The 17,933-nt window shown below is 50.4% G+C and overlaps 2 protein-coding genes across 7 annotated transcripts in view; one reads left to right on the forward strand and one right to left on the reverse strand.

Moving 5' to 3' along the window:
- Positions 1 to 438: 438 nt before the first annotated feature.
- On the reverse strand, positions 439 to 12,353 carry ATOSB (atos homolog B). Of its 2 annotated transcripts, none has more exons than XM_080667898.1 (9): positions 12,156 to 12,353; positions 4,908 to 5,051; positions 3,694 to 4,663; positions 2,980 to 3,038; positions 2,681 to 2,786; positions 2,402 to 2,560; positions 2,126 to 2,194; positions 1,861 to 2,036; positions 439 to 1,724 (listed from the first exon to the last, which is right to left on the reverse strand). In XM_080667898.1, the coding sequence occupies exons 3-9, from the start codon at positions 4,585 to 4,587 to the stop codon at positions 1,571 to 1,573; spliced, it is 1,617 nt and encodes a 538-aa protein (XP_080524024.1). In that variant the 5' UTR covers positions 4,588 to 4,663; positions 4,908 to 5,051; positions 12,156 to 12,353; the 3' UTR covers positions 439 to 1,570. The 2 variants fall into 2 exon arrangements, with proteins under 2 accessions (XP_080524024.1, XP_080524025.1); XM_080667899.1 differs by lacking the exon at positions 12,156 to 12,353 and adding an exon at positions 7,557 to 7,772.
- A 292-nt stretch (positions 12,354 to 12,645) lies between these two features.
- The window catches only part of LOC308249258 (protein unc-13 homolog B), a 159,182-nt gene continuing 153,894 nt past the window's right edge, over positions 12,646 to 17,933 (forward strand). For 4 of the 5 annotated variants that reach the window (XM_080670291.1, XM_080670292.1, XM_080670299.1 and 1 more), the window contains exon 1: positions 17,602 to 17,909. In XM_080670291.1, coding sequence (XP_080526417.1) covers positions 17,888 to 17,909 — 22 coding nt within the window. In that variant the 5' untranslated portion in view covers positions 17,602 to 17,887. Of the gene's footprint in view, positions 12,751 to 17,601; positions 17,910 to 17,933 lie in introns of those variants that run through there. The other variant, XM_080670300.1, reaches the window with a different exon arrangement.

The raw sequence follows: 17,933 nt of genomic DNA on the forward strand, positions 1-17,933 counted from the left end.
TTTCTACCCCTTCCCAGTCAGGGTCTATCAAGTCTGATACCCTTACATAGAGTCCAACACATAGCCCCAAAATTCAACCTAGTCTGGAACATGTCACCCTGCACACCTCCTTGATGCTCTGGCACATCCTTTAAGAGACTTGCATATTGACCCTCATTTTATGTATCAGGGCAATAAAGCTCAGAGGGGCTAAAATCATCAACAGAACTAGTACAAAAATTCATGTACACAGAGAGTTCAACTTTTATGACTAAATCTTCCCCACCTTGTAACCCCATTAACTGAAAAAAGCAAGACCAGACCCTGAGGCTCTGCAGGACTTCACCTAACACCTCATGGCCTCAGGCCCCCTTTCTGAAAGAAAGGGCAGAGTTCCAACGTCAATTTGGCCCTCCATCCCCATTCCCATGCTCTCAACAGAAAAAGTGCAGCTCAGCTCAAGTTTCCAAACAAGAATTTATTTTCTTTCTGTCTTTTTTTTTTTCCTCTAAAAAAAAAAAAAAGTACCAGGTACAATTTTTCCGGTGTTTTGTTTTTCAAGTTTCAACAAATGCTTGTTCCCCTCAGCCCAGCCCCAGGAGTCAGGGCTAAGGCTGTCAGAGTCTGGAGTGGGATATGGGGTAGTTGGGAACCACATGATTGAGTTTGAAGGGTGCCCTTCACCCCAGCTGAGGTAGGTGGGTCAGAGTCTGGCCAGGTGAGAGGAAGCATCCCGATCCTTGGCCCTGACTCTGCCCCCTGAAGACCTTCCTCAGTCAGGACCCTAAAGCAAGGAGACACAAGCAGGAGAGGGACAACTGGAGTCTGGAGCCCTAGATGAGGGGTAGTTAACCCCAGGTGTGTGCACATGCATGCATGTTCTCTTTCTCACACACATACCATACACACAAGCTTGTGTACACACACACACACACACACACACACACACACACACACACACATACATAAGTTGCTTTCAGAGAGGGGTCAGAGGATAGAGGAAGTGAAAAATATAGGGAAGGACAGGAGAAGTTGAGTGTTTGGCTAGTGACTCAGTCCTTCTGGGATAACCTCTCTGTCCTCAGCTGAGGGAGAGCAGTTCTCCTTCAGCCCCAACATCAGCCTCTTCAATTCCTGAAATTGGAGCAATATCTGAGTGGGAAAGAAGGTGGAGCAATGCCAAATATCAGGTTTGGAAGGTTACCAAGGCAATCCAATCCGAATAAATTATTAGTTAAAAATAAATAAAATAATAAGTGGCCCCTGCCTAGGGCAGGGAGGCAATGTTGGCATGATTTGCCTGGGAACTTGGGACAACCTCAGGGTACCTCCAGTTCCTCCTCTCACTCCCTAGCCTAGCTGGTCTGGAAATTCCAAGGGAGGGGGCAGGCACATGGAGAACCCAGAGTAGGGCAGATTGTGGTAAGGATCAGAAGCTTTAAATACCCAAATAATCAATTTGGGCATAAGCATGGTGAGGGCTTTAATTCAAGCCTGAAGAGTCTCTTTGCCACCTCTCCACATGTTTGCTTTGTCCAGGATGGAGCAGGAGGGGCTAGTCTTTGGCCCACATGGTTCAGGGCACTGGTAATCAGGGCAAAGGTGAATAACGTGGATTGTGAGGGGCCTCAGTCACAGCCTGCAGTTCATAGGGGAGCCCTGTGTCCAGTTCCAGGCTCCGGCGGGAAAAAAGCAGGCGGATGTCTCCATGCAGGCTTAAGCGGCCTGAGCGGGAGCTCCGAAACCTGGGGGAGGAAAGGGTGATCACAATGAGGATCCAGACAGTAGAGAAGCAAGGAGAGATCCTATTCAGGGAAGGGATACATGTGTTGGTGAAAGGATACCTGGGCCTCCCCAGCTGTCCCTGGGCCCTATCCTCACCTGAGGTGCAGCAAGTAGCAGAGGAGACGGTGGGTGGGGCTAGCATTTCCCTCCTCACCCACAGGCACCAAAAAGAGGCGATGGCGCAAGAAGGTCATGTGGGCAGCAGGCATGTCCGAGAAGTCAAAGGTCACAAGGAACATCTTCACCACAGTCTGGTTGGGGTTAAATAAGGTCTGGGGGCAGGACAAGCAAGGTTGGTAGGGTCAAAGGGCTGTTTTCCTCTACCCACTCCCACACACACTCCCCCTCAGGGAAAACTCACCACTTGGATGGTGCCCACTTTGGGCACGCTGTAACCCTTCCTCCCCAGGGGGTTCAGGTCCACGACGCCCTGGGAAGGCCATAGAGCCATCAGCCAAGTTGGGCATTGGGAGAGCCCATTCATCTCCACAATCTCACTCTGGGACCTGGCCCTGTCCCCCACTAGAGTTGTCCCTACTGCCCTGACTCTTTTCTAAGTGAGGAACACCTAAAGAATACCTCATGCCCCCAATCCCTCATCCTTAAGAGCTGTTTATGGGTTGAAATCGGGTCCTACCAGGAAGGGGGCCGGGGCATTTTGCTCAGAAACATCAAAGAAGGTGACAGTGACAGGCAGCGTGACATGCTGGGGGCAGTAGGATCCACTAGCTCCAATCTCTGCGGTGAAGCCCTCAATGTGGCCAGATGGTGCAAAACGTCCTCGAATCAGTGATTCCTAGGGTGGGAAAACATGCTATGAAAGAGACGCCAGCTATTTCCTTATCCATCCAAGACACATTCCACCATCCCACTTCCCCCAAGAATCCCCCCAATCATGGAATCCAGGGGTAACTACCTCAAAGTTGCCCAACAGGGTACGGCTGATTGCGGGGGTAGGAACAGGGGAGGCACTGGGGGGGCTCAGCAGGTCTGGGCCCTTCTGGAGGCTTCGAAGGGAGCTCCTGGTAGGGCAGGGGATACACAGTGGGTTGGCTTGAGGTATTCTGGGATGTCTGCTCATGTTCTTAGGCCCCACCCTTTACCATTACTCAGGGCTTCTGCCCTGGGGTACCCTACCCTAGACTGAGAAAGAGGATTATAGACTTCTGTCCCCATTTTCCAGGGACAGGACAAAGAGGGAAGCTGGTCACTTACAGCTTCAGGCGACGGGCACCTTTCAGCCTCCGTCCCATAGGACTGCAGTCTGTTGGATCCTATGGAGAACAAAGATTGAAGAAAAAGATTGTGTGGAGGCCAGATATGTTTGGAGGAGCAGGGGCTCATCACGAGCTCTCATAGGAACATTCCCCCAGGCCTTCACTTTTTTCCAAAGGGGAGGAGGATAGAGGGTTAGACAGAAAAGGGGAAGGGGACTTAGAAGTACAAATTTCCAGTTATAAAATGTCACAGGGACATAACGTTCAGCACAGGGAATAGAGTCATAATGTAATAACTATGTACAGTGACAGATTGTTACTAGACTTATTGTGGTGATCACTTTGTTTTTGTTTAAAATATATTTTATTGATTTTTAAAAAATATATATTTTGTTGATTTTTTACAGAGAGGAAGGGAGAGGGATAGAGAGTTAGAAACATCAATAGAAACATCGATCAGCTGTCTCCTGCACACTCCCTACTAGGGATGTGCCCGCAACCAAGGTACATGCCCTTGACCGGAATCGAACCCAGGACCTTTCAGTCCGCAGGCCAACGCTCTATCCACTGAGCCAAACTGGTTAGGGCAACTTTGTAAGGTATATAAATGTTGCATCACTATGTTGTATACCTGAAGCTAATATAATATTGTGTCAATTATAATTTAGAATAAATTTTAAAAAATAGTAGACCACCTCCTCTCCTGGCTTACCAGCACAGGCTCCTTGGGCCCAGGCAGCAGGTGGCTCCAGAAGGGTGTGACTTTGGCATCAGAACTGTTGGCAGCAGGAGGGTGACCCAGGGTTCCCCGGCGCTTCTGAGGGGCTGGCCCCTCATCCTCAAAGCTGACATCCAGAGCTTCTCCAGCAGGAAGCAGCCTTCGCTTGGTGGGGCAGGGGCCTGGAGGTCCAGGGCCAGGGGGTGTGTGCTCGGGACTGTGCCCATTGGCAGTGCCAGGGCATTCCCTAGGCCAGGGGCTGCCCCCATTGCCCACCCCAGCCACTGGGCTCTTACACCCTATTTGTGCAAGACTGTGCAAATCAGTGTCAAGTGTGTGCAGCTGGCCTGGAGGGGCTCGCCCTGGGGACTCCCCCAGGGACCCCTGTCCCCCTGGATCTGGGGAAGCCCAGTCTCTGGTGTGCAAAGTATTGCAGGAAGCATTTGATGGGGGCCAGGGGAGACTCTGGGCCCCTGAAGTCCAAGGTGAGGTGGAGCTACCTCCCTGTTCTACAACACACAGGCCATGATGGCAGAAATGCTGGCTGGCCACACCCAGCCCCAGCCCCAGCCCCTCTGGGCCCCATAGCCCCACAGTAGATGGTTCTTCAGGGGGTTGTCCCTCTCTGACCCCCAGCCCAGGGCCTCTCTTCAGCTCCCGGGGACCCTCAGTAAGCGGGGATGACCGTTTCAGGGCCCTATGAGGCTCAGAGGCACCAGCTGGAGAGGAAAAGATGGATACCTGGTAGACCCTGGGGGATGTCGCCCCTCCTGCTGGGCTGTAGCCCATGAGCAGGCCACCCTGGAGGGCCCCCTGCCTGACTGCAGGCTGCGAAGGGCCAGCCTCTGGCTCTGAGGATGGAGATGGCTCCGCCTGCACGTGGCGCATGAAGTCCCCCCTTGTGTCAGGGGGGCCCCCCCTCACAGCCTTTATGCTGGGCCTGGGCTGGGGGGTCTGGGGACATCTGTACAAAAGAAGAGAAAAAAAACGGTGGTCAGAGGAATCCATGAGTTTTCTCCCTCCCAGATGAGTTTCAGGTCCTTCCCTGGCCTGAAGAGGTGACCTTGAAGGTTAGCGAGGATAAAGGTGTTCAAATCCCTAGATGGATTAATGGAATATAGAGGCCACTCCAGAGCTTCTGAAAGGGTGACATGTTTAGCTCAGGTTTTTTACTGGACCTGCTCCACCTCCCTCTTTCTGGCACTCACCCCGATGAAGAGGCCTTAAGCCTAGCTGAGTAGTCCCTCTTTCTGACTGATGTCCTGCTCTCCTAGCTTGTAGTCTGGTCCATGCCTGCTGCACTGGCAAGGTGACTGCCACCATTCCGTGCAGCTCCTGGGCTCAGCTGGACCCTGAGGAGAGAAGAACAGATGTAAACCAGGATCCCTGTAGTCAGTGGTAAAACTCCTCTCCAACTGTGGGCTAATAGAGTACACCACAGGTCATCCTCTGCCCGTATGAGGAGCTCTTCAGAAACAGAAGGGGCAGTCTTGGAATCCAGGTCCCAGAGAGCAGAGCTGGGCTACCTAAGGAGTTACAGAGAGGCAGGTTTTGGCTCAATGTAATAAGGATCTGATAAGTTGAGGCAGGATTACCACTTTTTAGGGCCAACACTCTGGGGACTTGTGCTCTGAATGGGAAGGGGGATGGGATACCCCAAGATTCAAGAGACCACACCAGATGAGAGGTGGCCGTACAAGAATTCAGCCCTTCTAGTCAACGCCACCAAGTTGCACAACTCCTTCCCATATGTCTGTCTCTAAAGAGACAAGTGCTACCCCGGAGCCCTAAGGGCAGAGATCTTGCCGAAACTCACCACCCCCCCTCATCAGCATTCCTCAGTAGTACAAACCTCAGGTCAGCTCAGAGTGGACCCTTCAGCCTTAAAACTACCAATTGCCCCCAGCAGTTTGTCCCTTTAACAGGAGGCAACAAATCTAACTATAAACAAGTATGTGTGGGGGGGCACTGCCAGAAGGCACTACTCCTCCCCCTAGGCCCTGCAAATTAGAGATAAGGCAGCTGCAGTCAGACAGCTAGAAGCAACTAGGGGTACTTCTGCTCCTCTCCAACACACTTCCAATACCCCAAAACCCAAACCACTGCTTTTCTGCCAGAACACAAGATGGTCTTCATGAACTAGTCCTCCCTCAGGAGCCCATACTGGGGGAGGGGAATGTCAAATTGAAGACCATTTTCCTTCATGGAAGGAAATACTTCTCTTTTGGGCAATAGCCTTTGCTGCCTGACATCCACAATGCCCTTTCCACTTCAAGAAATGCCTTCTGTTTGTCTACCCCAAGACCTACCCTTTCTCCTTGGCTAGGTCAAATGTCACCCCCTCCAGAGAGCCCATTCTGGCCACTTCAGACCACAGATATCGTTCTCCTCTGAGACCTCACCTATGGCAGGTCACTATCTCCTGTGATAGTTCTGTTCACTCTGTGGGTAAGACATCTCCTAGACTGACCATAGGGTTCTTGAGGATAGGTCTGCACCCCACTATTCTGTCCAATTCCAAGCACAGGGGTAGGCACACAGCAGGGCTCAAAAAAGTAGAATGCAAGCCCCAGAGATTCGGGCAGCAGTCCGGACAATGCAGAGGAAAACTTCCAGAATGAAAGAAGCAGAGAGATTAATTGTATAGGGAGAATGAGAATCAGCAACAGAGGTGGGAGTGGGGGCAGGGTAAAAGGGGAGATTTGCACCCAGGGACTGAAAAACTCTCTGACACTAAATTCCCATCATTGCATCCCACACTATCCTAGTTCACCAAGTTCTCATTAGAACTGGGATCTCTAAGAAAATTCTGGTTTCCTGTGGTGGGTGGGATGGCGGGAAAGGACAGAATGCCAATGGCAGTGTTGTCAGAGTACAATCTGTACTCTCTCTACCCCTCCTTTCCTCTACCCAAGCCATATGGAAGGGCCTTTTCCTTAGTACTTCCACCTCCAACTCATCCCAATTGGCCTCTTGAGCCCTTGCCCTGGGGAGGCCAGGTGATGACATGATGCCCTACTTGACCCCAGCATGCGTGGCACCTGCTCATTATCCCAGAGCCCTCAGTTCCTGCCCTGTCAATGAGAAGCTCTAAGACTCACTTCCCTGCCACCCAGCCAGTCTGGCTCTAGACCATGGCTTCAAGCTGACTCATGGGGCAGGACTTTGGGGGAAGGGTAGGCCAAACCTCCTCTCAGTGCAGGGGGTGGGCAGCAGCTGGCTTCAAACAGCTGTGCCAGGCTTTGGCTGGCCAAGACTACAGCTCCCAACATGCCAAGGGAGCATGGCCAGCAAAAACAACAAGTACCAGAATACCATGGGGTCTGTACCCTCAGACACCAGCTTAGCCTGAGAGGTGGGGTAGGTGGGTGTTAGTAGGCTCACTGTCCCCTTTCCTTCAGTATTAAAGATATCCATTTCTACTCTGATCAAGGAAGGTGGCAGGAAGAGAAATTCCTCTCCATGTGTTTATCACCCTCATCCTGTTCAGAGAGAACTGCTGCTAGCTGCTTTAAATTTTGTCCCTACACATGTGCAAACTAGGGGGCTTGTTTCCATAGACCACCACTGTGGGTAGCAAGGTCAACCACTGGGTTGCAACTCTCACCACCCTCTTGGCTATGGCCTAGAGCCCTCCACCCTCAGTGGAGAGGGAGCAGATCTCAGCACCAACTCCAAACTGAACCTGGCATGCTCACCCAGGGTTCCTGGACTCCTTGTTTTGGACCATCCCCCATCCCCACTCCCTACTTTGCCTCCCAGGTCCTTTCTCACCCCTCTCCTCCCCACAGCCTGGGACAGGCCCCATCCCATCCTGAAGCTTCGTAGATTTGCTCTTTCCCCTAGTACACACTCACCCCGCTCCCAAATTGGCTCCGCCACGGCGGTCGCAGCTCCAGGCCCCTCCGTCCCCGTCCCTCCCTTCGAATCCCCAGTCCTCCCCGACACGGGCCCCCAACCCAAACAAAGGGTGGCTCAGGCTGAGTCCTGCTCTGCTAGGCTCTTCTCTGTTTAGCTTCTTGTGCAACACTAGCGGGCCCTGGCGTCTGCAGCCCCCCAGCCACTGCTGCGCCCCTCCCTGCGACTGTTCCTCCCCGTGGCCGCCCCGGCTCCGCGCTGCCGACTCTGCTGCCCCTCTGACTCACAGGCCATTTCCTACCAGCTGATGGGGCTGCCCGCCCCGCCCAGCGTCCCAACCCCCCCACCCCCGCGGCGGCCGCGACCGCCACGCCCCCCTCAGACCACGCCCTCCATGGCAGCGACCATGCTCATTGGCCCATAGGAGGCCAGCCTCCCACGACCTCAAGAGTGAGGCACGCCCCCTCCAAGAGATGCACACCCATTGGTCCATATGGGGGCAGGCCTATCCAGAGTCGCCCCGCCCACCTCCTTAACTCCTCATCTGCCGAAGTTCAAAGCATCTCTCGGCCCAGCCATGTAACCCTTTCAAAGGCAAAGGCCTCTTACTTCTCCTCCCCCCACCCCTTCCTCTACGGAGGCTAGTAAATAAATAAGACGTCCTAGAGCTTTCATAGACACAGCTGGACAACCTCCAAAATCCACCTGCTCTTCCCACACCAGACCCCAAATAACCCCACTCCCATTCATCGTTCTATGTTTTGCAAACCAGAGCTCCAGAGACCAGAGAATTGTTCGAGCATGGGAAGATTCCTTCATGCTAGAGCAGATGAAAAAAGTCCTGAAGTGGGATATATCTCTTTCCATTGAGAAATGGTATTCTTTCTTTTTTTTTCTAATTCTCACCCGAGGATATTTTTCCATTGATTTTTAGAGGGAGTGAAAGGGAGAGAGAAAGACAGAGAAATATAGATGTGAGAGAAACACATCGATTGGTTGCCTTCTGCATGCGCCTGGACCAGAGCCGGACTAGGGCCCAGGCCCTTGCTGGTGGAGGAGCCTGCAACTGAGTACGTGCCCTTGACCGGAATGGAACCCAGAACCTTTGGTCCGCAGGCCGAGGTTCTATCCACTGAGCAAACCCGGCTAGGGCTGAGAAATGGTATTCTTTCTTATCTTACTCTATATTGATAGTCTTTTGCCTTTATTAGAGGGACCCCAAGAGCTCTTGAGATAGGGGTACATTTTAATTCAGAGACCTGAATATCATTCTTTGTGTCTCTGAATTCCCATTCTGAGATTAGTCTGCTTCATCCCTTCTGCCAGTAATTTCTATTCATAGGCCCCTGTTCAAGGAGGCAGAACACCCATGGGAAGTGGGATGGAAGGCTTCTGCCCAGAGTGGGGGAAATATGCCCAACTCTTGTGATGGAGCTCACCCCTATGACTCACAGCTCCCTCGAAACTCCCCACCCTCCCCCTGAGTCACTGGGCCCCAGGCCCAGCCAAATTAAGTTGCAGCAGAACCAGCATTCCTAATTCTTGTCTTCCTATTCTTTAAATGACCAGGATGGAAACCTCTGTAAGTTAAAAGAAACTTTCCAGAGGGGCTGCTCTAGGGGAAAGCTAAGAAAATAGATGGCACTGCCTATCTTTCTACCTGCACTTGTCAGCAAGTCAAACAGTTTGGAACTTAGGAGGCTTTTCTCCTAGTCTTCCACAGGAGCAGGAGGCAAACACCAGAACCAAAAGATGGACGACTCAAACTGAGGCCCTGGAGAATTGACAACAGCCAGGGCAGCTCCCTGGTTGAACCCCCAGAACATGGGGAGTCTGTACTTCTATAGTTCAGAGGCCACAGAAGGCCCAAGGTCCTTGTTTCTATCACACCTATGTTGTGGGCCTCAAGGTCCCTGAGGTTGTCACTGGACAGTAAAAAGAGGTTCCCCTCCCCCTACTTTCTCCTTGTGCTCTAGACGTAGGAAGGGCAAGCAAGTAAGTTAGTTCCTCTACCTTCTCCTCACCTCAGACCAAGGAAAAGCCCTGAAAAAGAACCCAGTTGCCATACACTGACTTCCTCACTGGTTCCCTAATGGTATGAAACAGGACTAAAGGAATTTTCAAGACCCTGGACAAAATTGCAGAGTACCAATGTCAGAGTCTACTTGCCTTAGTAAAAGCTTTCTGATAGACAAAGAACACTGTAGGAAAGGAATAATCCCTTGGTGACAGACCCTACCTTGTTCTCTTTTAGTGCCATTAATATAGGCCCAGGCCTTGGTAACCTGCAAAGGTCAGGATATCAGAGGGAAAGATCAAAGATGTTCTAAGCCTCAGTGTGCCCTGGAAAAGCAGCATAGTACAATCAAGAGGCCTTACCTAGCTGCCCTAACTCTTAACCTGCTTTATTTTTTTCATAGCCATTATCAACAGCTGACCCTCCCTTTCTCCCTTTCTCTCTCTCTCTCTCTCTCTCTCTCTCTCTCTCTCTCTCACACACACACACACACACACACACACTTCTTTCTCCCCCTATTACAGTGGAAGCTCCATTGAAAGCAGCAACGTTATTTTGTTCATGCAGGTATTCCCAGAATCAACATCAGTGCCTGGCACACAATAGATGTTCACTAAACATTGGCTGAAGGAGGCAATGAGCCCTGGCCAAACAGCAATCAGGAGATCTGGGTCCTAATTCCTGCTCTTTTACTGTGAAATCTGGAGAAAATCAGTCTCTTTGGTGGTAAGTTTCCAAATCTGTAAAATGAGGAGTTTGCATAAATGATGACCACTAAGGACCTCTACAACTCTGGCCTTATACCACTTATAATTCTAATGGCTATTGTTCACTCATATCCATTTTCAAAAGATGGGTCCAAGCATCTGAATGCCCTGCAGCTTGTATGGAAGCAGAAAGGCTACATACAACAGCCTCAGCACAGTAAACTAATGCCCTTTCTCTTCATGTCCCACCCACTCACACAAATGCCCCAATCCTGAGGAAGCTGGAGTGAGTCTACCCTAGGCCCGCCTCTCTGACAGACAGTCAGGGAAGCTGGGTTGCCATAGCAATCAGCTCCTCCTTGAAAGGCATCAGACTGCCCTCCTTTACCCCACCCTACCCCAAGGCTTTGTCTGGCCTTAGCACCCCCTCCTTCCCCAGCCAGTCTCTCAGCTAGCAGAGGCTGGCTTGGGGCCCCTTTCAGCAACACTGTCACATTCATTCAGCCACTGTGTGGAAGACAGGCCTTTCCCACCCTCTCCTAGTCAACTCAGAGGCAAAAAGAACTCTGGCACTACATCAAGTCCCCTCAGGGAACCAGAGGAGCCCCCAAGAGGACTAGGCTCTAGTCTCAGTTCTGACAGTCAGCTTCCAAGCCAGGAGTGTGGGAAGCCATTCCCTTTCCTTACCCAATTGAAGCTCACATCCCTAGTTCAGCCTACAATCGTGGTCCAATTCTCAAAACATAGATCAAATACCTTCAATACTCCTCACTATGTCCTTCCTCTCACAGAAGTCCAGAATTGTTGAGGGTCCTTGGGACCCTCACCGAGGAGAATGAAAAAGGTGGGGAAAATCAGTCTGTGGCAAGTGGTAAAAATATGGCTACCAGTCACTTGGGGGCTGTTAAGGGAGACCTTCACAGTAGTGGTGGGTGGAGTCTGGGTCTTGCTGCTGGTTACTAGGGTCTCTGGTCATTGAGTACAAAGTCTGGGGCAGGGCACAGCTCCTAGACGGGCAAGGACCAGGCCAGGCCCCAGGGCGAGGAAGGAAGTGGGAAATGAGCACACCCAGAGCATAAGGGCAGAGCAAAGTGGGGGGAGGGGGAAGATAGGGACCAAGGCAGGCTTCTGGAAGGAACAGGAACTGGAGTGGGGGGTTAACAGGAACCGAATGGAGGAAGGGTCCCCAGGGACACCAGCTAGGGGAAGAAACCCCAGTCTCAGCCAGATAGATTCAAAGCAGACTGAGGAGACAGTTACACAAGCCCTGTGCTCAGGCCAGAAGGTGGAGTTAGGTGCTGAGGAGCCAGGAGCACTACAGACTAGCCTCTTCACCCCACTAATTCCATCACCCTCACTCCTAAAACACCGTACACAAACATCTTCCTGGAGTCTTTACAATGCCCCCAGACTATCACTTTCTCAAAACACTAGGGGTTCTGTCTCATCAATTGGGGCCTACAACCCCTTTCCCTTATACAGTGCTCACAGCCCTGTGCTTTCTTTCTCCACAGTCCCTCCGTCGCTCCCACACTCTGGACCACCAGCTCTTCATCACACAGCACCCTGTTCCCCCAAAGTGCTTTCGAACCCCCCCCTCAAGTATCGTCTCCAAACCTTCACATCAGACAAGAACATCACCTCTTCACATAGCACCTTCCATTCCCACAAAGCAGTCCCGCCCCTCCCCCACAAGAGCCCCTGAAGAGTGCACCTAGCCCCCACATTGAGCCCCAACTCCTTCCAAACTCTTGTCTTTCTACCCCCAACGACCTATAGATCCTCTTCTTCCCTTACGTGTCCCCCACCTCCTCATGTCTGCGCAAGCGCACCCCGGTCGTTTCCCCTTCTTCCACCCGCACCCTGTCCCACACCTGTAGTTCCGTGAATTCCGTTGCACCTGGGGAGGTAGTGGACTGGTGCAGTTACCGAGCGGCCCCAGCTGCAGCCTAGGCCTGCAAACCTCGCCCCTTAGGTCGGAGCCCCGCCCCCGCAACGCCCAAACCCACCCTCTCCCTTGTCCCACCTCCCACCTTCCCCGGGTTCGTCCCCTTTCCTAGTTTCTTGAATTCCTCAGGGTCCTCCCCTTGTAACCTAGACCACGCCCCTCTCGGGCTCCGCCTCTTCTCGTCTTCTGGTTGTCTCCCCAGGATCCTCAGCTTGTCCCTGGCCCCACCCCGATCCCTGCCCCCTTTTGGTGTCTCCGCCTTTTACTAGGACCCGCCCCCTAGAATTCCAGCCTGGCAGAACCTGTGCCAGGCCCCCTTCCAACACTAGCCCCCTCCCGTCTCAGAGTCTCTCCTCCCCCATCCCTTCTCGCGCTCGCCTCACCCAGGCACTGGAGCTCCAGCCCAGATCCGCCGGTTCTGATTGGCGGCAGCGCCCCCAACGGATGGCAAGGGAGACAAAGTGATTGCTTCAGGTCGCCTGAGGTCCCACCCCGGCCACGTGCGGCTTCTGTGATGACAGGTCTAGAAGGGTGGGGTCTCAGCCCGCAGGCTATGGGCCTAGGCTGACCGGATCCCGGCGGGGATGGGGGCGGGACCCAGAGCCAGAGCGCTAGCCTGAGAGCTCCGAACCTGACCCGGGCTCTCCCCAGGTTTTCGCGTTGGTGTCAGCTACATGCGGAACTTGAACCTCTTTTGTGTGGAGATGTGGGTTAGCGCGCGCAATTGCCCTAATGGGAGAGGTCTGTGGTGTTTGCAAGGTAGTGTGCAAGGAGTCTCGGGGGAGGATGTGTATGTGTGAAAATGGGGAAATTGGACGATGGGGGTCTCAAGGTTGTGAGGTTAAGGGTTTCTGCAGCCTACCATGTGCGGGAGAGTCTGAGTTCTGGGAGATGGGCGGTAACAGTCAGATCTGTACCCGTGGAGGTGGGTTAGAGAGGAAGTCTGGATTTTAGAAGCCTAAGATTTAATATGGAGATAGGAGAGCCTGAAATATATTTTTTAAAATATATTTTATTGATTTTTTTACAGAGAGGAAGGGAGAGGGAGAGTTAGAAACATCGATGAGAGAGAAACATCAGTCAGCCGCCTTGTGCACACCCCCTACTGGGGATGTGCCCGCAACCAAAGTACATGCCCTTGACCGGAATCGAACCTGGGACCCTTGAGTCCGCAGGCTGACGCTCTATCCACTGAGCCAAACCGGTTAGGGCAAGAGCCTGAAATATTTGAAGAAGAGTAGGGCCTTTGCCTTGAACAAGTGTTGAGTGAACTTTGTAACACTTAACATAGGTTATGTAATTTAATTAGCTTTTGAGTCTTCTGTACAACTTGCCCACTCCCCACTAGTTCCCGAAATACAGCAAGGGAAGTCGATGCTTACCAGCTACCGGTAGATGGCAGCACAGGACTCTTGCTGAACTGAGTGGCCCTCAGTCCAGAGCCTAAGGGGCCTCACTACGCAGCAGGCTGTACAGTTAGTTGACTGTGTGGTAGGTCAGATCTGATCAAATCTCAGTTTCTTTACGTCTCCATGATTTTTTTTTAGTAGTTAACTTAAACTGGTTTACTGAACACTAATGGTGTACTAGGGGAAAATTTTTTTTCTCTGCCTTTAAGGGACTTGTTTTAGATAGTCATACAAATACCTATATAATCCTAAAGAGAATAAAGTTTGAAGGGTATTGTGTAGTGGAAAAAGCACATTGAAATCATTTGGATTGGTCTTGAACTTTGGGTATTTACTAAATGTATAGATTGGGTAAATTAATTGACTTTTATTTATTTTTAAATATATTTTTATTGATTTCAGAGAGGAAAGGAGAGGGAGAGAGAGATAGAAACATCAATGATGAGAGAATCATTGATCGGCTGCCTCCTGCACGCCCCATACTAGGGATGGAGCAAGCAACCTGGGCATGTACCCCGACCAGAAATCGAACCAGGATCTCCTGATTCATAGGTCAATGCTCAACCAATGAGCCACGCCGGCTGGGCTACTTGACTTTTTAAGAAATAAACTTTTAATTTTAGAAAAATTTTATTTTTTATTTTTAAAATATATTTTTATTGATTTCAGAGGGGAAGGGAGAGGGAGAGAGAGATAGAAAACATCAATGATGAGAGAGAATCATTGATCAGCTGCCTCCTGCACACCCCACATGGGGGACTGAGCCCGAAACCTGGGCATGTACTCTTGACCGGAATCGAACCTGGACCCTTCAGTCCTTAGGCCAATGCTCTATTCACTGAACCAAACCAGGCAGAACCATTTTAGATTTATGAAAATATTGTGAAGATAGCACAGTTTCCATGTACCTCATGCCCAATTTCCTTTTTATTATCATCTTACCTTAGTATGGTTCATTTGTTACAATTTATGAATCGATATTAATACAATAATTAAAGCCTATACTTTATTCAGATTTCCTTAGTTTTTACCTTATGTTCTTTTTCTGTTCCAGGATCCCAACTAGGATAGCACATTACATTTAGTTGTCATGTCTCAAGTTCCTCTTGGCTGTGACAGTTGAGACTTTCTAATTTTTAAAATGTTTTCATTAATTTTAGAGAGAGAGGAAGGGTTCACTGGACAACACCCAACCAACTAAGCCACACTGGCCAGGGTCCTTCCTCTTAAATTGTAACTAGGAGCCCTAGCCAGTTTTGCTCAGTGGATAGAGCCTCCGCCTCTGGACTGAAGGGTCCCTGGTTCAATTCCAGTCAAGGGCACATGCCTGGGATGCAGGCTCAATTCCAGTAGGGAGTGTGCAGGAGGCAGTCAATCAATGATTCTCCCTCATCATTGATGTTTCTCTCCATCTCCTTCTCTGAAATCAATAAAAATATATTTAAAAAAATTTTAACTGGTAAACTGGGATGCCTCAGAGCCTACACCACACCTTTAGACATTGACTCCTGCTCTGCTTAGCCAATCTTCACCTCCCAGCCACATTCCCTTCCCTGTGTCCACAACCCAAGTAATAACAAACATGTATTGGGCATTTAGTATGTACCAGGTAATTTAAATGCATTTCCTCATTTAAATCTCAAAACCATCCTATGAAGTAGATATTATTTCCTGGAAAATTGCTGATGGTTGCAAGTATCAGAGCTAGAACTCAAATTCAGGTGTGATAGGCAGATGTCTAAGATGGCCCCCCAAAGATCCTGACTCCTGGTGGTATTCATGTTCTTATGTAATCCCCTTCCCTTGTGTGTGACTTGCTTCTGATAAAAAGATTAGGTTACAATAGATTAAGACTTCCATCTCACTAGCAGACACTATTGCCTTCTTAGCTTGCATACTTTGATGAAGCAAGCTGCCATTGAAAAGGCCCACATGACAAAGAACTGAGACCAGCCAATAACTGATAAGAAATTGAAGCTCTCAGTCCAACAGCCCAGGAGGAATTGAGTCTTGCCAACGATAACATGAGTGAGCTTGACAGTGGATCCTTTTGTAATCAGGCTGGTACTTTGATTGCAGTCTGTAGGAAACCTTGAACCAGAGGATCCAGTTAAGCCGTACCCAGATTGCTGACCCACAGAAACTGCGATAATAATGTTGTTTTAAACCACTAAAATTTGGGGCAATTTGTTTCATGATAATAGGTAATATACCAGGTGAATCTGACTGGTTCCAAAGTTCATGCTCTTTACAATTTTATTAGGTTGTTTCCCACTACTCTACACTGTTTCCAAGTGCAGAGTGACTTTCCATTCTTTGTTGGATGGCTTCTGCACCCCCTAGGACCGTGGTCAGCAAACTGCGGCTCTCGAGCCACATGGGGCTCTTTGGCCCCTTGAGTGTGGCTCTTTCACAAAATACCATGGCCTGGGCGAGTCTATTTTGAAGTGGCGTTAGAAGAAGTTTAAGTTTAAAAAATTTGGCTCTCAAAAGAAATTTCAATCGTTGTACTGTTGATATTTGGCTCTGTTGACTAATGAGTTTGCTGACCACTGCTCTAGGAGAATCTCTGGTTCCAGAGTCCAGAAGTTTAACACTTTTTTTTTTTTTTAATTTCATGCTCTTGTGGTTTACGAAAGCTGGGCTAAATAGCTAGATATTCCAAACTCCAGCAGCACAGAGAATGCCCATCGTCTTAAGGTCAGATGTTTCTGTTGATGAGGCTGTCTGAGTTGCCCTGTTTAAAATGTTTCTGTGTATTGCTCCAAATCTGGATACACAGTGGAAAGATCAAGTCTTCTCCTTTCCTTCTTGAGGCTTCTAGTGTTAATCTCTCATAGCACTTATTCCAGTGAGAGGAATCATATGGTAGCTAGGCTTGCTTTTGGTAGGCAAATACCCTGGTAGATTGACAGACCCTGCCTGGGTCTGGCAGGAAGAATCCTATGAGGCTGAAAGCTTGCAAACACTGAAACCTGAGCTGGGCTAGTCTAATGGTAGTAAAACCTGGCATCACATTAGAATCATCTGGGGAGCTTTTTGTGTGTGTGACCCTGATAACTTACTATCAAATTTTTGCTTATTTATTTTTATTTTTTATTGTTGACACTATTACAGATGTCTCCCATTTCCCCCCCTTTTTCCCACCCCTACCCATCTTCTACCACCCCTTCCCTGGCCTTCACCACTCTGTTGTCTGTGGGCTATGTGTATCATCTTTGGAGCTTTTAAAAAATAGGATGCCACTGTTCTACCCCAAACCAATTAAATCAGAATTTTGGGATGGCGGGGTGTTGTACACCATACCATGTGTCTTCTGCTTTCTGCTCTGGCCTTTTCTCTAACATCGTATGTGCATTCATCCATCTTCTTGCCAGAAGTCCTCAGCTTAAAAAGCCTATCTTCCCTCCATCCTTCAATCAGTAGGTATTTATGGACTAATTACTATATACTTGGCACAATGCAGACATTGGAGACAGAAATAGAGAGCATGAAAAAAGATATTGATAACTGAGGGCTCCAGATATTTTACTTTATGCTCACTCATGTTCTCCCCTTCCCCTGGCCGCCGTCGTTGCTAATTTAAAAACTTCCGTGCTGTGTGGTACAATCTCGTCAAATTATTACAATTATTACAGGTAAGTACTTCATCAGCTAATAGACCCTTTAAGGAAGTCCAATGGAAATCTTCAATGAAAAGAATCTGTTCTCGGCTGGAAGCCCGCCCGCGAGGGAAGAGCCCGGGGCTTCAATTCCAAACCTCACAGAGGTGAGAAGCCCGCCCCTCTCTGCTTTAAGCCTCTTTAGTGGCGGCGCTGCCTTCATTCGGGCACGCTCGGAAGGCAGAGGGAGGCTCCGCCCGCTACGTGCTCGTATGGGGGCGGGGTTGGTGGACTGGGCGTGAGTTGATTGGCTGGGAGGCGGGGCGCCACGGGTGGTTCTGTCCGGCGCTCGCTCGGATCCCGGTGGGGTGGAGTGGAGGGAGGGAGTCCCGGTCGCTCCTTTCTCCCAGCGATGGCGCCGTGCTGCCGCGCCCAGTACCCCGCCTGCCGGCCGGTACTCACAATTATCGAGAACCCCCTCAGACGGTGAGAATTGGAGCGGGTCCGAGGGAGCGGCAGAGCGCTGCCCGCAACGGGGACCATGAAGAGCGGCCAAACCCGTGGGGCGGATTGCGGGAGTAGCCGCGGCACCTGCTGAAAGGAAAGAGGGTGCGGCGGCGCGGTGGCGGCTCGCCCGCACCTCGGCCATGTCTCTGCTCTGCGTGCGCGGTGAGTGCACGCACTGAGGGGTTG

This window comes from Plecotus auritus (assembly GCF_963455305.1).
Source record: "Plecotus auritus genome assembly, chromosome: 5".
NCBI lineage: Eukaryota > Metazoa > Chordata > Mammalia > Chiroptera > Vespertilionidae > Plecotus > Plecotus auritus.

Bases quoted from the DNA above. Each gene is read 5' to 3' on its own strand.
- ATOSB (XM_080667898.1), bottom strand. From the start codon at position 4,587: ATGCGCCACGTGCAGGCGGAGCCATCTCCATCCTCAGAGCCAGAGGCT. The intron at 2,195-2,401 runs GTAGGACCCGAT...TGGCCTTCCCAG, and splicing joins ATGCCCCGGCCCCCTTCCTG to GGCGTCGTGGACCTGAACCC. The intron at 1,725-1,860 runs GTGAGGATAGGG...TTCCTCCCCCAG, and splicing joins TGCTACTTGCTGCACCTCAG to GTTTCGGAGCTCCCGCTCAG.